Source organism: Seriola aureovittata, chromosome 2 (genome assembly GCF_021018895.1).
Source record: "Seriola aureovittata isolate HTS-2021-v1 ecotype China chromosome 2, ASM2101889v1, whole genome shotgun sequence".
Lineage (NCBI taxonomy): Eukaryota > Metazoa > Chordata > Actinopteri > Carangiformes > Carangidae > Seriola > Seriola aureovittata.
In genome coordinates, this window is record NC_079365.1 from 20390245 (window position 1) to 20407817 (window position 17573).

The window sequence follows — 17573 nt, forward strand, 5'->3', positions numbered from 1 at the left end:
TGATGTGTGTGCGATATGAAAAGTGTAACCCCCGGCGTTAGCGTTCATGGACTGCATGGAAAGATGCCAAAATAAAAAAGAAGGGATCTTTAGAAATAACTTACCCCGAGGATGACTGTATCTTCTCCTTGAAATATTGGGATGAACTTATCTCCGCGGATAATTTCGGATTTGTTCAGTGGACGAAATCGACACAACACCTTGATATTGCATTCTGCATCATCAGCCATTGTGGAAAAAAATTATGTACGCGCTCCCAAAAGAGAAAGAGGAATTTATAAAAGATTATTTAAAAAAAAAATCCCTGTGCGATGTTTTCCCGCAAACCACCTGGACGCAGTTTGAAACCATCGGCTATACCCACATGCAAAGCGAGACTTGCAGGCGAGGCATTCGGAAGAATGGACTACTACGACTTTTGGGAGAGACTACAGCCAAATTCATTGAAGAAATATATAACGAAAACAAAATAAAGCCCCTTTGAAAGAGTTTCTGGTTTAAAATGTCCTCAACCCAAACTCAGGTGCAGTTGAGCGGTGGGCAACAAATGGAGAGTTGTAAATGGGGAGTACAGTCCACACTGGTCCGGTCGACAGTGTCTGGAGAGGCTGCAGGCTCCTCAGGAGCATGCCTTGCATCACTGTCATCCCTGCTCTCTCACTGGGGGCGGGGCGTGGTAAAGTAGCGACTCAAATCCTCTCTCATCAGCACCACTGAGCAGAGGGGCCGAGGAGCATGGAGAAGAGCTCCAACTCTGCCTTTTATTCCTGCTACCACATTTCTTCTGGCGTTGAAGTTGTGAGACCTTTAGTTTGAACCAAATGTCAGCAAATTGCGCAAAATCCGAAAGTATTGCCAGCATCTGGTGAGGTATTTTCTGTGGCCAGTAGGCTAGTTGGGAGAGTTGAGTAGAGCATTTCTTTTTTTCAGGTATGCACCAGACTGGTCGCCATGGTAATGCTATTTTGCATGACTGGATTGTGATTAGGGAACCAAAGGCTCCATCATGTTTGCTCAGAGATTTAGAGGGCTCTCCATTGTTGTAGCAATGCACTGCCTGGGAACCTGCATGACAGATTACAGAAATCAAAGTCGAACATATCCTGATTTGTATTCCTTAGTATGGGTCAAGTTTTAAAGAAAATGCTGGATTTTGCACTTTCCTTGCTGAAACTGTATCTTTTGTCAGACCCTCCCTGCCTGGTAAATGCCAAGGTCCTTCAAACTCCACAACCCAAGTTTGGATCACTTTCTCTTATAAATAAAGTCTCTAGTCCACAGCTGTATAATGTCTTCTGAGCCACAGAAGAGCTGTCACTTTGGAAAAAACACTTTACCTCGAAGGCACAAGGCCAGAATTGCAGTAAGAATGAATAAGTATTATAATAGTAATAGTTAATCAGAAGTGTGATAATCCAACTCTGTATGTGACAGACTATAGCCCAAGAAATAGACCTTAATAGCCATATTGTATGAGATTGCACTGAAGCTTATTGGGCCTACATCCTCACTGTTCTTTGGATTTGTTTGCCTGTAATAATTCTTACTTTTAATAACTAGTCCCATTGTTCTAGTTGAAGTAGCCTGAAGATAGCCTACAAATTAGATGATTCGTCTAATCATGTGTTAGTCAGCAGGAGGAGTTATGAGAAAAATCGTTGGCTGTCAATGAAAAGAAGAGGAGCTGATTTCTCAAAACACATTTTAATTTGTCTGTAATTTTGTAACAGCTTGTCACACACATGTCTCCCAGTATTGTATGAAAGACTGCTACCAAGTTAGCTGTTAATGTATGACACTAATGATGCCACTTTCATTGTAATTATTGTAATAAAATATAATGTGTAGTATGTTACATATTTTCACACGACTAGTCAACATGCATTCATTTAACTTGCAGTAATTTGATTATTAATCTAAGAAATGTAATTCATATTACTATGAAATATGTTTTCATAGTATTAAACAAATGTGACATATTATTATTTTTTTATTTAAGAAATAAATATATTTCGAGTTTCTCCTCTAATGTGACCCCAGATTGCCAACTTTATGTGTAGATATAAATAAAGAATAGGTAAAAATTGAAGAACATTGTAGCATAAATGATTATGATATTAACTGAAACAAGAAACACAGTAGTGCTTTGTGATACTGAACAACCGCTTTAGGGAATGTGGATATTTTTCCCAACAGAGTGAATCGTCTTCTCAGCAACTATCTTTGGTCCATTGATTGAGTTGTTTGCGTAGACTGAATATAAGAAGGTTGTTTGCACGGACCTTTAGCGACACCGTGTGACTACTCTGTTCGATCCAACCCTATACCTATTGAAAATAAACATAAACTAATTCTGTTGTTGAAGCAGTTAGTTGTTAGATATATCATGGGTGCAAAAGTAGATATTATATTTGATGGGGAAATCAAATAAAAAGATACTAAACAACAGAAAAGGGGCCATGAAATCAAAGAATCGTATTGGTCAGATGGAACGCATGCGTAAAGACGCTCCACTTTCTAGGGGATGTTTGTTTTGTTGCCGTTGGTAGGCCGGCAAACTCCTCGTCAATGACTTAAGCGAACACAGCACCGCCCATTCGCCCGTGCTTGCGAGAAACCCAACGTACTCGCTGTCAAATCAAGCTAGTGACCACATCAGCTTGGAAGCGTCCGCCGGCTCAGAGACTGCTGGCTCATCTATCGTTAGCTTTTGTTACAATTCGATACGGTTTTATCGATAACTTACACGTTTTGATAACTGTTATCATATTCTGTCGTGATTTGTTGGTCTCATCTTTGCTTCCCGCTGACAATGGCTGATCCTAAATACGTAAACTTGCCTGGAATTGTAAGTGGCTAATGCTAGCAGACAGATTAGCTATATTGCTATTTGGCAACGCTAGCTCCAAGCTGTGGCAGCCAAGTTCTCCAACGTCCGTGTTGTTGACTCAGTTGTCTTTTTACTGTGTACAGTTACTATATAATCAATAACTGAATATTTTGAGTTGCTAGCTTTTCTGGTAATGTGGTGTTGTGTGATATATGAGCAAAGGTGGTTTGTTATATGCGTGTTGTTGAATGGGCCGGGGCGTTGGCCAGGCTAACGACAATAAACGGGACATCTGATCGTTTAATAATAATGTTAACCTATTTGTTTCAATAGGCCTTTAACGAACCGGATGTGTACGAGACCGGTGACCTTCCAGAAGATGACCAGGCTCAGTTTGAGTCGGTAAGTGGACGTGTTACATTCAGTGGATTTGTCAAGTTGCAGGTTGCACTGTTACTTGGCTAATTCGCTGCACACTAAGCTAACCTAACTAGCTAACCAGTGTTTATACTTAATATTTCGATCAAACTACTGATTTCCTCATTTTGTTCAATGTGCATTACACCTACCACAAATAAATATCTCGTCATGTAATGACTTGTTTACTCTTACACTACATACATGTCAAAAAAGTGATTACAGGTTAGCAGGACTTTATTCATGCATCAGTTATGCACAAGTAGTTTGATGCCACCTAATGTTATTTACTGAGCTGTTATTTGTGATGTTTAAATTCAACAGAATCCCTGCAATTGTGTTGCCTTTACTAACTGTAGGACACATTTAGAAATGCTCTTTGTCATATGTCAAAAGTTGCAAGAAGGCATCTACACTAATTCATTAAGCCTCATAAAGTCCAGAGGTGGCTATACACTGACTTGTCAGTTTATTAGGTACACCCAGCTAAAACTAATGCAGTCTAATATAACAGTCTGGCAATCAACACTACCTTCATGAAAGTTTTAATGTTTACTATTGTATTACACTTTATTAAGTTTAGCTGGGTGTTCTTAATAAACCCACAAGTAAGCGTATAAACAACGCTTGACTTCATGATGCTTAATGAATAATTTGTAATTCATAAGAAAAATATAGTTTTCAAAAAATTATGTAGGAGTATATTTGGTTCATATTTAATTCCCGATATCAGGCTGCCCTTTTCGAGTTACTGTTTAACATATCTTCCATATGTCATGCATATCAGTATATCAGTATAGCTTATTTACGCATGATCTTTAACACTAAGTCATCTGGATTCAATGATGGCATTGCTAGAGTTCAGTCTTCTTTAAGAGTGCTATCGAGAAATGCTTTGTAAACAGTCGAGCTATGCTAAACCGACTTTGCTTTAAACATGTCTGGGCTTTTTACTGACCAGCTGAGTGAATCCTAATTGGCATTTTCCCTTCCATGTGTCCACATTCGTTCTTCCCATACCCTTGCCCTTGTTTTGACTCTTCCCCACCCTTCCTGGGACTCTAGTTTGTACAAGTAAGACTGGCTGCATTTTACTCTCGGCGAGCTTAAAGCCATGCTTTTTATGCATGTTTTTTTGAAAATCTCATGTCCACTTTTCCTACCTCTATTGACTGGGATTAAATGAGAAATAGATAAATGAAGTGACCTTTTTGTGCTCTGTAATTCATCAATTTTTGATTGTTTTGAAGTGCAAGAAATTGATTCTTTTCCTCCTATTTGTGTTGCTTATTTAAACTTTTCAAGGACATAATGATGTTGATGGCTCTTCAGTACCACTAAAATTCACGCTTTCACTCTGTCATGCTTTGACAAAGCAGTGAAGGCTCAAGTCTGTGTCTGTGTGAGTGTGAGGCTCTGACAGGAGAAAGAAAAGTATTTGTTTAGTTGTTTTAGACATTCCCCTTGTTAACCTGTCATCATGCTCTAACAACTGCTTCCTGGCTAACCACACTATTCTGACTAACTAGACATTTTTAAGGCCCCTGTATACTGTGTGATAACATGTTGGAGGTTCATCGCGTGTTATGATAAAAATTTGAGTCGCTGTCTGCGTTCAGATTGTTCAATGAATAGCTGGTGAATCTTAGCATTATGACGTAAATAGAAAATAAATGCAAACAAAAACAAGCTGCCAACTTCACTTTAATATTGCGAAAATGCAATTAGACAAAAATTAAGCTCTTTGCGTTTCTATTTCCCACAAGATTTTCTTCTTTGCCAGAGTTCCACAAATTCCTTTTTGTTTTGCGTCCATCCTTATGTTTAATGCCTATTATTACTTTATTGAAGAATTCAATACACACTGAACTAACAGTATACACTGTTGCATTACCCAATGTATTTGTGCCATTTATGTAGGGATGGTACAGATGGGTACAAGTACTGATCTTATTAAGTGCATCAGGGCCAAACTTTTTAGTGCCATAGCTATTCCTGGTCTCATGTTACTTTATAATAAATAGAAGTTGGCTCAGTATGTCCCTAATTTCATGTCATATTGTGATGATTGGTTTTTTAATACTTGTCATAGCGACAGTCATGTCGAAAATTTGGTCACAATTTTTAACACTGTCACATCTTTTGATGCAGCCTTTCTTTGTCATAAAAGATATTCCATTTGTTTGGGACAGCCCAGAATCACACTGTGTACAGGGGCCTTAACTTGGATATACTTCATTTACTGCTATTCTTCAGACTGGCAGATTTATTTTGTATAACTACATGTTAATAAGAATGATTTATGATAGATATCAATTTCTGTAATAGAACACATTTTTAGATTTGTCAGGCCTTTTAGTTTTCTTGACTTTTAGGCACCCTTAAACCACCAGTTACCCTTCATTCTGACTCATCCCCTACATCCATAACATAATGTTGTGAGACCTACAATGCCCTCCATGAGAGCATTTGGTTACACGGCATTATAAAGTACAACATGGTGTCAAAAAGAGAAAGTAACTTGGTGGTGTTAATGGACCATCATACCACCCTGATTCGGGGAAGAGAGAAAGAACTGGAGACATCACAAGCTCTCTGAACAGAGTGTCTCCAGGGTTTTTAGCAGCAATTCTCAGAACACTGCTTTCTTTCTTATCTTTCCCCGACCCTGGCCAACTGTTCCTGTTGTGTGCATGGCATGTGATAACCACATTAATCTGTGTTGTGTCTCTCTCTCTCTCTCTCTCTCTCTCTCTCTCTCTTTTTCTCTCTCTCTCCCCCCTACTTTTTTCTCTCCCTCTGTTCTTCCGTTACTTTCTCTAACTCTCTTTGGAAACCCAAGGAGCTGGTAAGAGCCTGACTAACTCTCCTCCTCTTCCTCCACTCCCTCCTCTTCCTCCTCCCCCCCGACATCAGTGTGTGTCTTGTGTTCTGTGTGTTTTGTTGGTCTGTCTTTTTATCCGAATCTGTGTGAGCCCAGACTCATGTCATCTATCTGTATGTGTCAGTGGTGTTTTAATCCTACTCATAGCCTCTAGTTCATCATTTTTGATCACAGGGAGATGTTGATCAAGTGACAGTCTTGTGTAATCCCCCAAAATCACTAATCAAAGAATCATCATTTAGAAATATGAATGTAGTGGCTTCTAGCTTTAGTTTTGCCTTTTTCATTCATGTTAACTTAGTAGATGTATGCCATATTAGGTATATAATTTCATAATGAGTTACATATTTTTACAATGAGAAACCTTAAGGTATTCTTTGTCAGATGACACAATCAGGCCTCGAAATGGCTGTGAAATCTAATTTTACTGATCTGTCTCTTGCCTGCTATTCTAAATTATGTTGAAATCATCTGGTTCGCCCCAAATAATGGCTGTGAAGCTTTTGCAGATTTTCATGATTCATGGCCACAATTTGTGAGGGTATCAGACCTTGGTGAGCGATTATGCACCCATGGGCTCAAACGCATAATTCAGTATCTTTGAAATCATATTTCTGGTGCAATGATCAAGTGTAGGATTTCCTCTCAGATCTTACCAACCTGTCAACATATTTCACGTCTGCCTTGGGCTTCGAGCCTTTCTGCTCACTGACTCCGTAAACCAAGGTTCATTTTAAGTGTTTGCTTTCTCTATAGTCTTACATGCCCTTTATGATTTTTGTTTATGTTTGTCTGACTTTATTTCCTGGTGTTTCCAATGACAGGAGGAGCTCTGCAGTGACAGTGTAGAGAGGATTGTGGTCAACCCCAACGCAGCCTATGACAAGTTCAAAGACAAGCACGTCAGCTCCAAGGGACTTGGTCAGTTTGTAATGAATGAAAAATCACATTTAACTTATCTATGAATGTTAACAAGTGTTGTCTGTGTATCTAAAGCAGGATATACTTTTATTTCTCTGTGCCATTGACCTCCATTGTTGTACACAAATTATTACAAACACATTAATTAGCCAAACTGTTGTGCAGGGAGAGAAGATCCTACATTAGAATTTAACATGGGCACAGTGGTTTATTTTAAGTAGATCCTGCATACTAATTGTACCTGGAGCACTAAATCTGCAACTGAAAATAGTCCTCAGCAAATATATATATAAACTACAGAAAACAGTTGTTCAAGAGTTTTAAGTTGTTGAAAATGAAAATGTACATTCATGACTCATTTTTAAATTTACATCTTCAGTAGGAACAAATGGGATTGGGACAGGATGAGGAAGTCAGGACTAACACACTTGGTTTTGGTTTCTTTATGGGATTTGTTGATAATAACAAAACTATAGAATATCACCAGCCTTATACAGTACATTTAATAACTTATTATGGTAACAGAAGTGAAACAGAAGGGCAGCATTGCTATGAGTGAAGCTCAGGATTGAGAGTCGCCAACAAATTCATTGTGTATAGTAATTATTATTATCATAAACCATTCCTTCATCAACATGCTTCACAACTCTCTTGCACCACACTATCCTTTATTTTCAGATATCTTGCCTTTATCAGTGTCATGTCTGTGATGGTTTTGCTGTTTCCTTTTATATATATATATTAAGTACACAAAACAACATTGCCATCATCTTTTCAGAATAGTTCTCACAAAATACAGTATTTAATCTTAATAGAGAAAGCAATATACAAGAGAATTATGAGTGACTATAAGACTTGCAAACAGCTGCTGTTGCTTCCAAATTTTGTGTTTCCCATTGTGGCTGTAACAAAACTGATCCATGCCTTTGTTGATTTAAAACCCTAAATCTTGTTCTGGCTCAGTCTGAACCTCACACTGACTGCAGTCTGCTTTTTTTTTTTTTTTTTTTGTCTGTCTTGATTTCTCTTACAACCCATTTGTCTCCTTTTCACAGACTTCTCAGACAGAATCAGTAAAAGCAGACGAGTGGGCTATGAGTCAGGAGAATTTGAAATTGTGAGTACCCGCTATTCAGCAGAAATAAATCACTTCACTTTTTATTCTTTTTAGAAGGTGTTCCATTTTGAGGGTAAATCCACTATTGTGATTTTTATTTCACTAACTACATGTGTTTTATGATAAACTTAAAGTGTCTGAAATGGTGTTGACTCTCTGCTAAACCCACTTTATTGTTGTGTTATATTCATACCATTATTTTCCCTCCTCTCTCGTTTTTGTTAAGCTTGGAGAAGGCTGTGGAGTGAAGGAGACGCCACAGCAGAAGTACCAGCGCCTGGTGAATGAGATCCAGGAACTCACCCAGGAGGTGGATGCCATCCAGGTAAACTGACAACAAGACAAACATGTACTCAAGCACACTTCTCCCGTGTCCATAAGACCTGGCAAGGGATGGTACACACTGATTATCCAGCCTAGTTAGAACAATTTCAGAAGTTTAATATTTATGTCTGGTTCTTACTGTTGCACAGTTCTTATTGAGAAGCTGATCCAAAGCTCAGTACGGTGTGTGCACAGAAGCTTTAAATTCACTCTGAATATGAGTTTTGATTAAAACCAGTGCAAGGAATTGCATTTCCGACTTGCAAAGACCCCACAACCCAGAAACGAATTAAACCTTGGCTGTCATTAATTCAAATGCACACAGAGCAGGGTCTGTTGCTGTACGAGTCCAGAACCAAATTCCAATTCAACCCATGAACTGGCAGTTTCAGTGACAGCATCTGGTGGTTTTGAGCTCATGCAGGTCATACTCTCAGAATATGAAGGGGGAGCAAGCTGTTTTTCTGCCATAGTCTCTAAATTTAGACTTATGAAAGACCTCCTTGTGGCAGTTGACATGCTCTAAGTGATGTGTTCTAACTGTAAAAGTCACAGACGGAGTGCTTGAGTGAGAACTGTAATGTAATTCATTTACACAGGCTACATTGACGGAGAAGTAATGGCATAGTTTCAGTTCATTTATCATTCAGTGATCACACCAGAAATCTGACCGACTGACAAAGTTGTGTCAGACAACAGTAGAAAATTAATTCATGAAATTTGCTTTGTCTTTACTACTACTGCTACATACTGTAAATTAATTTCCTGCTGCTTTTCTGGGTCCAGGTTGCATTCATTTAATTAACCATATCATCACCAGCCACGACAGCTTGGCTAGTATAGTTTTCTTTGCGTGTCTGTGTGTGTGTCTTCATGCCAAACGTGGTCCCCAGGACAGCTATTGTAGCAGGAACTTTTAAATACTTTGGCAGGCGTTTATATGTCTGTGGACAGATTTTGTTAACACGATAGTATCACAGCTGTGCAAGATACAGTCAGGAAACCTTACAGATGTGTAGTTGAGCAAGGGGTTTGGAAGTAGGAAAGGGGCCATTGGGCCCCCACTTTACGCCCCTGGCCCACAATTTTTTTAGGCCATGGATCACTGTATCCCAGTTTTATTCAATCCTGTTCAGATAAAACTATAAACCATCTTGTGCTGAAATCACACCAGCCATGACATCAACATGTTTATGTTACGATCAATGAGAACTCATCAGTCAACCACTTGTCTGAGTCCAAACAGAAGTAAACAGAGAAATGAACTGGATTGGTTATTTATCTTGGTTATCTTATAAGAAGATCTTTTGCTGTTAGCTACATTAGCTAATCCAGATCCATGTTAAAAATACTGGAATTCCCATTTAATTCAGCTCTATCTGAAACATAATGTCAGAAGACATGCTCTTTAAATGCCTAATACAAGAATGCATGTACGTTTTCCTTTTTTGTAATTTGGTAACGGACATATGTTCTCTGTGAGCCTGGTTGGCACAGACGGACTTCTAGTCCTCGGTTTCCAAAGAAATAAAAAATCTTGCCACTGCTTTCCTCTCCTTTTTCCTGCAGGCTGCTACAAAGGAAACCAATGCAGAGGAGCGCCTGACCCCCGTGGTACTTGCCCAGCATGCAGCCCAGCTCAAACAGCAGCTGGTTTCTGCCCATCTCGACTCACTGCTGGGACCACAGGCACACATCAACCTGGCCGATCCAGATGGAGCGCTGGCGAGGTGAGCGGAGAGGAGGGTGGCAAGACAATAAAGCAAGAAGACAAGCATCTGGACTCTGAAACTTGATGCTACAACCTATCAGACTCTGACAGAGTGATAAGCTAGTAGGAAGAGAATGGATGGAGAGAGGTAGAGATCAACAATAGATCGTCAGAGAGAGTAGCAGGGGAATTAATTTCACTTACCTGTGGACTATAACTCTTATATAAGGAGGGAGAGATAAGGAAAAAGCAGTACAGCTGGTATCAATTGTCCACATTAACCCTGTCAATCCAAGTGTAGCACTAACTAGGGAGCACAAGAACTGATGGATTGAGAAATAAAAACTGGACAAGGTGAAAGATTAAGTGAGAGAAGGGATAGAGGGAGTAGAAGCATGTCAGCCCAACTGAGCGTGAGGGAGGGGAGCTGATGATAGAGAGGGAAAGAGGCCGTGACACAAGTGAGGGATGAAAACTGTTCCAAAAAGATCCAGGCTCACATTGACCTTGAAGTTTACTACCAAGCGTGTAAAGAATGGAAGTAAGAGAGAAGGAGGAACATAGATATGGCAGCACATGGGGCTGATAACAATATTGAACATATAATCCTTTTGTGTCTCCCTTTCCCTCCGTCCCGCAGGCGTCTGCTCACCCAGCTGGAGGCGGCCAAGGGCAGCCGTGTCTGCTCTGCAGGAGACAGCAAGCCGACGGCATCAGCCAAGGGCCCAGATGGAGTGGTACTCTATGAGCTACACAGCAGACCAGAGCAGGAAAAATTCAACGAGTCTGCCAAGGTAAAGTGGAAAGGGAGGTGGAGGCAGCAGAGTCAAGTGTCTGGGATGAATGCACGCACAAAATGAGCAAATGTTTCAGCGGTATGATCTCCTCAACGTGTTTTTGTTTTAATTCTCATGAGAGCAATGTGAGAATATTTGATGGCAATAAACAAGACAAAAGGCAGAGAGGTATGTGTGTGGCTGTTTGTGTGTGTGTCTTTTGGGATATTGTTGTCATTGCCAGCCATGTGTTGCCTTGTTCCGTCCCTGTAGATGGCGGAATTGGAGAAGCGTCTAGCTGAGCTGGAGATCGCTGTTGGCTCAGGATCAGACAAGCAGGTACACAGAGACTCACAGTCTTTCCACACATACATCCGCTTTAATGCTTTTCTGTCTCATTCACACTAATTCTGTTTATCTCCTTTGCTGTTTCACTCTCACACCAGAAGAATTTTCATGCTTCTTTTGCTGTGTAGCCATCCACAAAGTGACACTGAAATAAAATCTTCCACTTGGTGTATATAAATTATGGCGGTGGCTTCATTGCCGTGTGTTAAAATGTGCTGTTCCTCTTTGTGTTGCAGGGACCTCTGAGCACTGGCGTACAAGGAGCTAGTTTGATGGTAAGAAGTTGACCACTTGAAATACACTGTGTGTGGAGTTTGTCTGTATTCATAACTGTGTGTCTGATATGCAGCCAGAGATCTGGGTCATACTTCAAAGATGACATCAGCTTCCTCCAACTTTGTGTATTGCTGCTGTGCCAATAGTAACTTATATTTGTGTGTGTGTGTGTGTGTGTGTGTGTGTGCGCTTTTTTTTTTATCAGGACACCATAGAGCTCCTGCAGGCAAGGGTCAGCGCGCTGGATTCTGCTACTCTGGATCAAGTGGAGGCAAGACTGCAGGTAACTCATTCCTGCACAGTGTGCAGCGCAGGGTTAGGGGGGGGAAAGGAGGCTTTTGGTGTTAATAGACTGCTCAGTTGCAATTTGATTATGTTCTGATTTGTACAGTATGTCTCCGATAGAAGCCTTTTTGTTTTGAAGGAAAACTGAAATATTTCAAGCAGTCTGTCCGTTATGCTCAGTATTTCACATGTTTATGTTCAGCATAGAGATACATGTGGGATGTGCCAGAGGGAACAGCTAGCCTAGCTTCGGCAAAAGTTCTGCCCAGCAAATGTAAAGCTAACTTCTATATGCGTTGTATCTTGTCTATCTAACAACTGTAAAAACAGAAAACAGGACATAGAACTTTCCTTTTCAGCAAGCTGTTTCATGTACACGTATTAGCATCTACTGTAGGTTGCTTGCTAAAAAGAATCAAAGTGGATAAAGTTTTGGGGTTAGTGGAAAGTATATTTCTCCATTTCAATAGCAGCAGTGCACATATATTTTGTTTTTTTCCTTTTTTCATTTTATGGTGATGGGACATCACTTGACAGCAGTTAGGCAGTTTACTGCAGTTTAAGTACTACAATTCTTTGTCAAACAACCTCACACACTGGTGGATCATTGGAACTTTGGGAGAGAGGAGTACATTTGCTTTGTGGTGAAATACTGATAAATTTCTTAACAGTTGGAAAATGTCACATTACCATTGGGTTACATGTGGTGCAGCAATGAAACACTGTCAGTTTACCGCAGCATTGACAGTTCCCTGATCAGTTTTGTTTTTCTTTTTTATCTATCTGAATTTCCTAAAATTACATCTCTTGCAAAATCATGATAAATAACTTTTTTTCTCTCCCATTAGAGTGTCCTTGGCAAGATGAATGAGATTGCAAAACACAAGGCAGCGATTGAGGATGCTGATACACAAAACAAGGTTGGTAATCCCTGTACATCCAGGCAAACTAAGTGCTGTAATCATCCCAGATGCATTTATACTCTGTGAGTGGAAACTCACAACTTCCATACAGTCCACCTGCGGTTCATAGCACTTTCAGATGGAAGACTCTCCTGGCAGATACCTGCAATCATAAGAGCTGAGATGTTTTTGTCAGAAGTTGTATAATATATCCATCAATCTTTTAGCCTCACATAAATCCATTTTGCCAGTTCTCTCTGAGTGACAAGGAATTCATTTGGAAAACCTCCACTAAGAATTTACAAAGTCAAGCCGTCCTGAATTTTTATCATCAGGCAGTCAGTCTTTTTGCTAGTTTGTTCATTTTGAGACAGTACCTCAGATCCAGCTGTAGTATCTGCATGATGTCCTGGATGATGTTTTCATGTGTCTGTTTTAGGCATTAAGTGTTAAGTGTTTTACCCTTAATAGGCCAGTAGAGGGCAGGTCATGTTAATTTTATTATTAGTGTGTATGACAAAGTAATTCAAAGTGGTTTCATTTTAATTTTGAGGTTACTGTACATGGGTGTTATAGGCTTTGAGAAAATACTATAATTATAGTTTACTGGATAGGAAGTGAGACATCATTACTTTTAAAAAGAATTAGAATAGTACAAAAGCATGCTGTAATGTGAGATTATATATAATGTCATTGAACCCTCAATAACTGGACTCATGACTTTAGCCATAAAATACAAGTGGAATTGGCAAAGCACAGTTTGAAGGCTGTTTGTAGCATCAGCACTTTCCAGTGTATCAGTATGTAAACTGAGTGAACAGATGGTCTGAAAAAAGTTGTAATGAGGGCAGACCTCAAGTTGTGTGAGCTGTATTTCTAACCTTAGGTACCACACCATCGTGGAGTGCTTGAATGTAGGTGTTGATGTTAGTCATAAAATGCAGGTGGGCAGTCCCCTGCTCAGATGTAGACTACGTGGCAAAATTGTCATAGCAACACTGTGTTGATTATATACCAAGTTGTATGAATTCTTTAATAAGTGTACATTCATATCTTTTACAGTACAATGAGTAGTACATCATTGCACTCTATGGGAAGTCTGTGGCCTTTTGTGAAATGAATCTGTCCTTTTAGCTGGATGGACTGTTCTTGGTATTGAATATGTGTATGTGTGTTTCTCTGTCAGGTGTCGCAGCTCTATGACGTGGTGCAGAAGTGGGATGCCGTGTCCACTTCTATACCTCAGGTGGTGCAGAGGCTTGTTGCTGTTAAGGAGCTGCATGAGCAAGGTAACGCACAGGAACTGAAACTGGTTTATAAGGTTGTAGCTGGAGACTTTGTCTCCTCACATAAGTCCCTAAGTCATGAGACAACATTAGTTATTGAGGTGTTTGGAAGTGGGGGAGTTTACTGTCACATCACTTTACCCCATAACATTAAATGAATGTACTGGTGTTGAGTAATTGGTTCATATTGCAAATATTGTAATAATATTGCTCCAGGGGCAGATTTCACCCCAGTAAGGATAATAACAATGAAAACTTGGATAATTTATGTTCTACTCTTTTATGTGAGGGGAGAAGAACCTTGAAATGACACCCAAGAGAGTTCAAGGAGAGGATGTATGTAGGTTAGTGGGGGTGGGGAGTAGCATTAAAGATTCAAAATATGTAGGATGTAGAAACTGAACATAACAGGGTGTGAACCCGGATCATGTTTCAAACAGCATTCGTGCTGGGAAGTAATACTTGGCCTGAAAGATTTGCATCCGCAATGGGGACGTCTGTGTGTGTGAGACAAAAGACGAAAACTAAGCGCAAATGGGATTCAAACGGATAATGGAATTAGCCTAAACCATGCCATTCTATTATAACAAAGGGCAAAAAATCACTGAAAGGGAGACTCAAAATGGTAATAGAATTAGACTAAATCTTGCAGTACTGTTAAACACCCCCTTGGGGAGAAAGAGATGCATGATATTATATATCACATTATCATCTTTTTATTATTTAGCACATGAAAGCAGAACCTTGGCATTAATAGATTATATTGATAATTCATTTCTGAGAGCTGAAAGAGGTCATTTATCATCCAGACTCTCTTTGCACCGATCTGTCACAGTCTGCAGCTGAAGTCTTCCTCGCTCAATAGGGTTTAGCTGCAGTGATTTCTTTCTTCTCTCCTGATGAATGCAAGCAAGCAAAACCAAATACTTTGTTTAATCTTTCAAGCAGTCATTCATCAGTTTCAGATTAAAATTGCACTTGTTTCTACTCTGCTTCACTTCAACTAAGAGCAAGAACAACATAGCATTTTTTTTGAAGCACAAATGTTTAAATTTGAGAACTAATACTTTGTCTTACTTATTTCTCCTCCCTCTCTCTCCTCTCCTGCCTTTTTGATTTCACTTTGTCCCCCTCCCCATCTCCCTCCCTATCCTCGTCTCATAGCCATGCAGTTTGGCCAGCTGCTGACCCACCTGGACACCACTCAGCAGATGATCAACAACTCTCTGAAGGACAATAACACCCTGCTAACACAGGTGGGAAGTTCGAGCTCTATTGAACACGCGAGACAAGATAAATATTTTAGAATGCTATTAGAGTGAGGAACTTCCTTTTGACCACTTACATCTTCATCTCATGTGTGATACCCATGGGGAGCACTAGGTTGAGTATAACTGTTAAATGAGGCCAGTGGAACTGCATGTTTGTGTCACTGGTAGGTCAACAAAAAAAAGATGGCTAATGGCAATCTGAATCCTGTTGCAGGAAGAAATCTCTTCATCTAGTTCAGTGTCTGCACTGCATCTTTCATCCTGAATGTCTTGTGGATCCCTGCTCTCGCTTCTTGTCTGCAGAAGGTTTCTCACAGAAGGAGTGAAAATGTTGAGAATTCATAAAAATATGTGACAAATTCAGCCAATTGGCAATAACCTTTTTTTATAATATGTGGAATAAATGGGTGAAAGAGGTGACCTCCATTATACTTCAGAGTGTGAAGAAAGGCAGCTTTTCATGGCCAGAAGTAACATAAGTGTAGCTACCTATAGGGACAGTGGCCCTCCACAGCCTCTCCACGAGTCAATAATCAGCCAGAGGTTTCACAGTTCAGGGCTTCTGGCTAGACGGACAAAGCAGTGCCTTGTCAAATAAAACATTTATTTTTTGATGAGGTTTGTTGAAACTTGAAATCTTCTGAAGTCAAAAAAAGTTCTGCTCTTACTTTCTATAGATTTGCATTGTATTCTGAAATGCCCCAAGCTTTAGAGGGTTGTTGAGTTTGATGTTCACATGCTATCACAGAAAACATAATTTATTTAGCAAGCCGTTATTCTGTAGCCTCCTGGATCATCATTGCCTTATAATGATGTCTTTCAATAGAATTTTCAGTAATTATTTGTGTTTTAATTCCCTGTTAAATTGAATTTGCATACAGAAGACAGATTTATGTAAAATATGTTTAATAGGACTGCATCTGTTGATTATTTTTTATCATCAGTGTTTTGTCCAAACAACTTAATTCAGATATTTAATTTGCAATGATAGAAAACAGAACATTTAAAAGGCTCTATTGTAAACTTTTACATGCAGCTTTCCCTCACAGCTTTACTTCCTACTCTCTTCATCTCTGTCACTTCTTACCTAACTTTTGTCTGCCCCCCCCCCAGGTCCAGCAGACAATGAAGGAAAACCTGGTGGCTATAGAGGAGAACTTCGCTGCACTAGACCAGCGGATGAAGAAGCTCTCCAAATAAACGATGGCAGAGTTTGGGCCGGTCCAGGAGAGTGAAGAACATGGACAAATAAGCGTTGGCTAGAGAGCACAGAGAGGGGATTGGGATTTAAGGCTTTCCTTTCTGGCTGTCCCTCTCTTGCTCTCTACTCCTGCCTCTGCCTTTTTTCACAAAGTGGAATGTTAGAAAGTTGGAAAAGACGGAATGACAGAAAAAAAAAAAAAGGAGACCAAATGTTCTTGTCCACCCTCCTTACCTCCTCCTTTCTCTTGCATCAAATTGATATCAACTGAAAACACTTTTCTCCACTCTATACATGCCACTGATTGCAGTCCCCTGTTGAGCTTATTGAGTTTTAGACTGGATTGTTTTTATAATTATTAGTATTAAACATAAGAAATTCTTCCATTTCTTTGGAACCTCACACTATTACTAGATTTGTACTGTATACTTTGGTCAAATTAAATGGATCACAGTAATGTTGGGTTGATGGGTGACACACTTAAGATGTTGTCAACTGTGTAAAGAAAAATCAAGATCTATTGTCCTGTAGTGTTGTAGCAGGAGCACGTTTGTGCGGATGTCAGGGCCAAGTGACGGAAGGAAAGCTTGTAAATATGCCTGTGTACCTTATTGTTTCTTCACGCTCAGTCGCTTGTAACTATATTATTATGACTGAGACCAGACGCCACAGACAAACTTTTAATCTGCTTTGTCATTGCCTACAAGTCAACTGTATTGTTCATCTGTGGTGATGGAAACTGATCAATAAATAAAACAAAGTGCGATAAGACAACAAAGTGCTTGTTTTGTTTCATGGGATTTTTTTTTTTTTTTTTTTTTAAATCACATTTTATCATTGACCTCATTCTTGTATCAGCTGGATGGAAAATATAAAAATTAATTTCACTAAATTATTGAACGTATTTTACAGTATGTTTTTTTTGTCCCCCCCCCCCATTTTATAGAGCATGTGGACATGTTTTCAGCCAGATGCCTGAACAGTGTGAAAAATACCAGATGAATGTACGGCTGATGCAAGGTTA

At 39.6% G+C, this 17573-nt stretch overlaps 2 protein-coding genes across 2 annotated transcripts in view; one reads left to right on the forward strand and one right to left on the reverse strand.

The window, feature by feature from the left end:
• kif5ab (kinesin family member 5A, b) overlaps positions 1 to 643 on the reverse strand; it is a 61995-nt gene extending 61352 nt beyond the window's left edge. Inside the window, exon 1 of the mRNA XM_056401618.1 lies at positions 105 to 643. Coding sequence (XP_056257593.1) covers positions 105 to 230 — 126 coding nt within the window. The 5' untranslated portion in view covers positions 231 to 643. The remainder of the gene's footprint in view (positions 1 to 104) is intronic.
• Positions 644 to 2636: 1993 nt separating this feature from the next.
• On the forward strand, positions 2637 to 17330 carry dctn2 (dynactin 2 (p50)). Its single transcript, XM_056403183.1, has 14 exons — positions 2637 to 2848; positions 3164 to 3232; positions 6956 to 7052; positions 8108 to 8169; positions 8396 to 8494; positions 10063 to 10223; positions 10845 to 10998; positions 11254 to 11319; positions 11565 to 11603; positions 11810 to 11887; positions 12738 to 12809; positions 13978 to 14080; positions 15242 to 15333; positions 16462 to 17330. Exons 1-14 carry the CDS (start codon positions 2813 to 2815, stop codon positions 16546 to 16548), a joined length of 1215 nt encoding a protein of 404 aa, XP_056259158.1. The 5' UTR covers positions 2637 to 2812; the 3' UTR covers positions 16549 to 17330.
• The last annotated feature ends 243 nt before the right edge of the window (positions 17331 to 17573 follow it).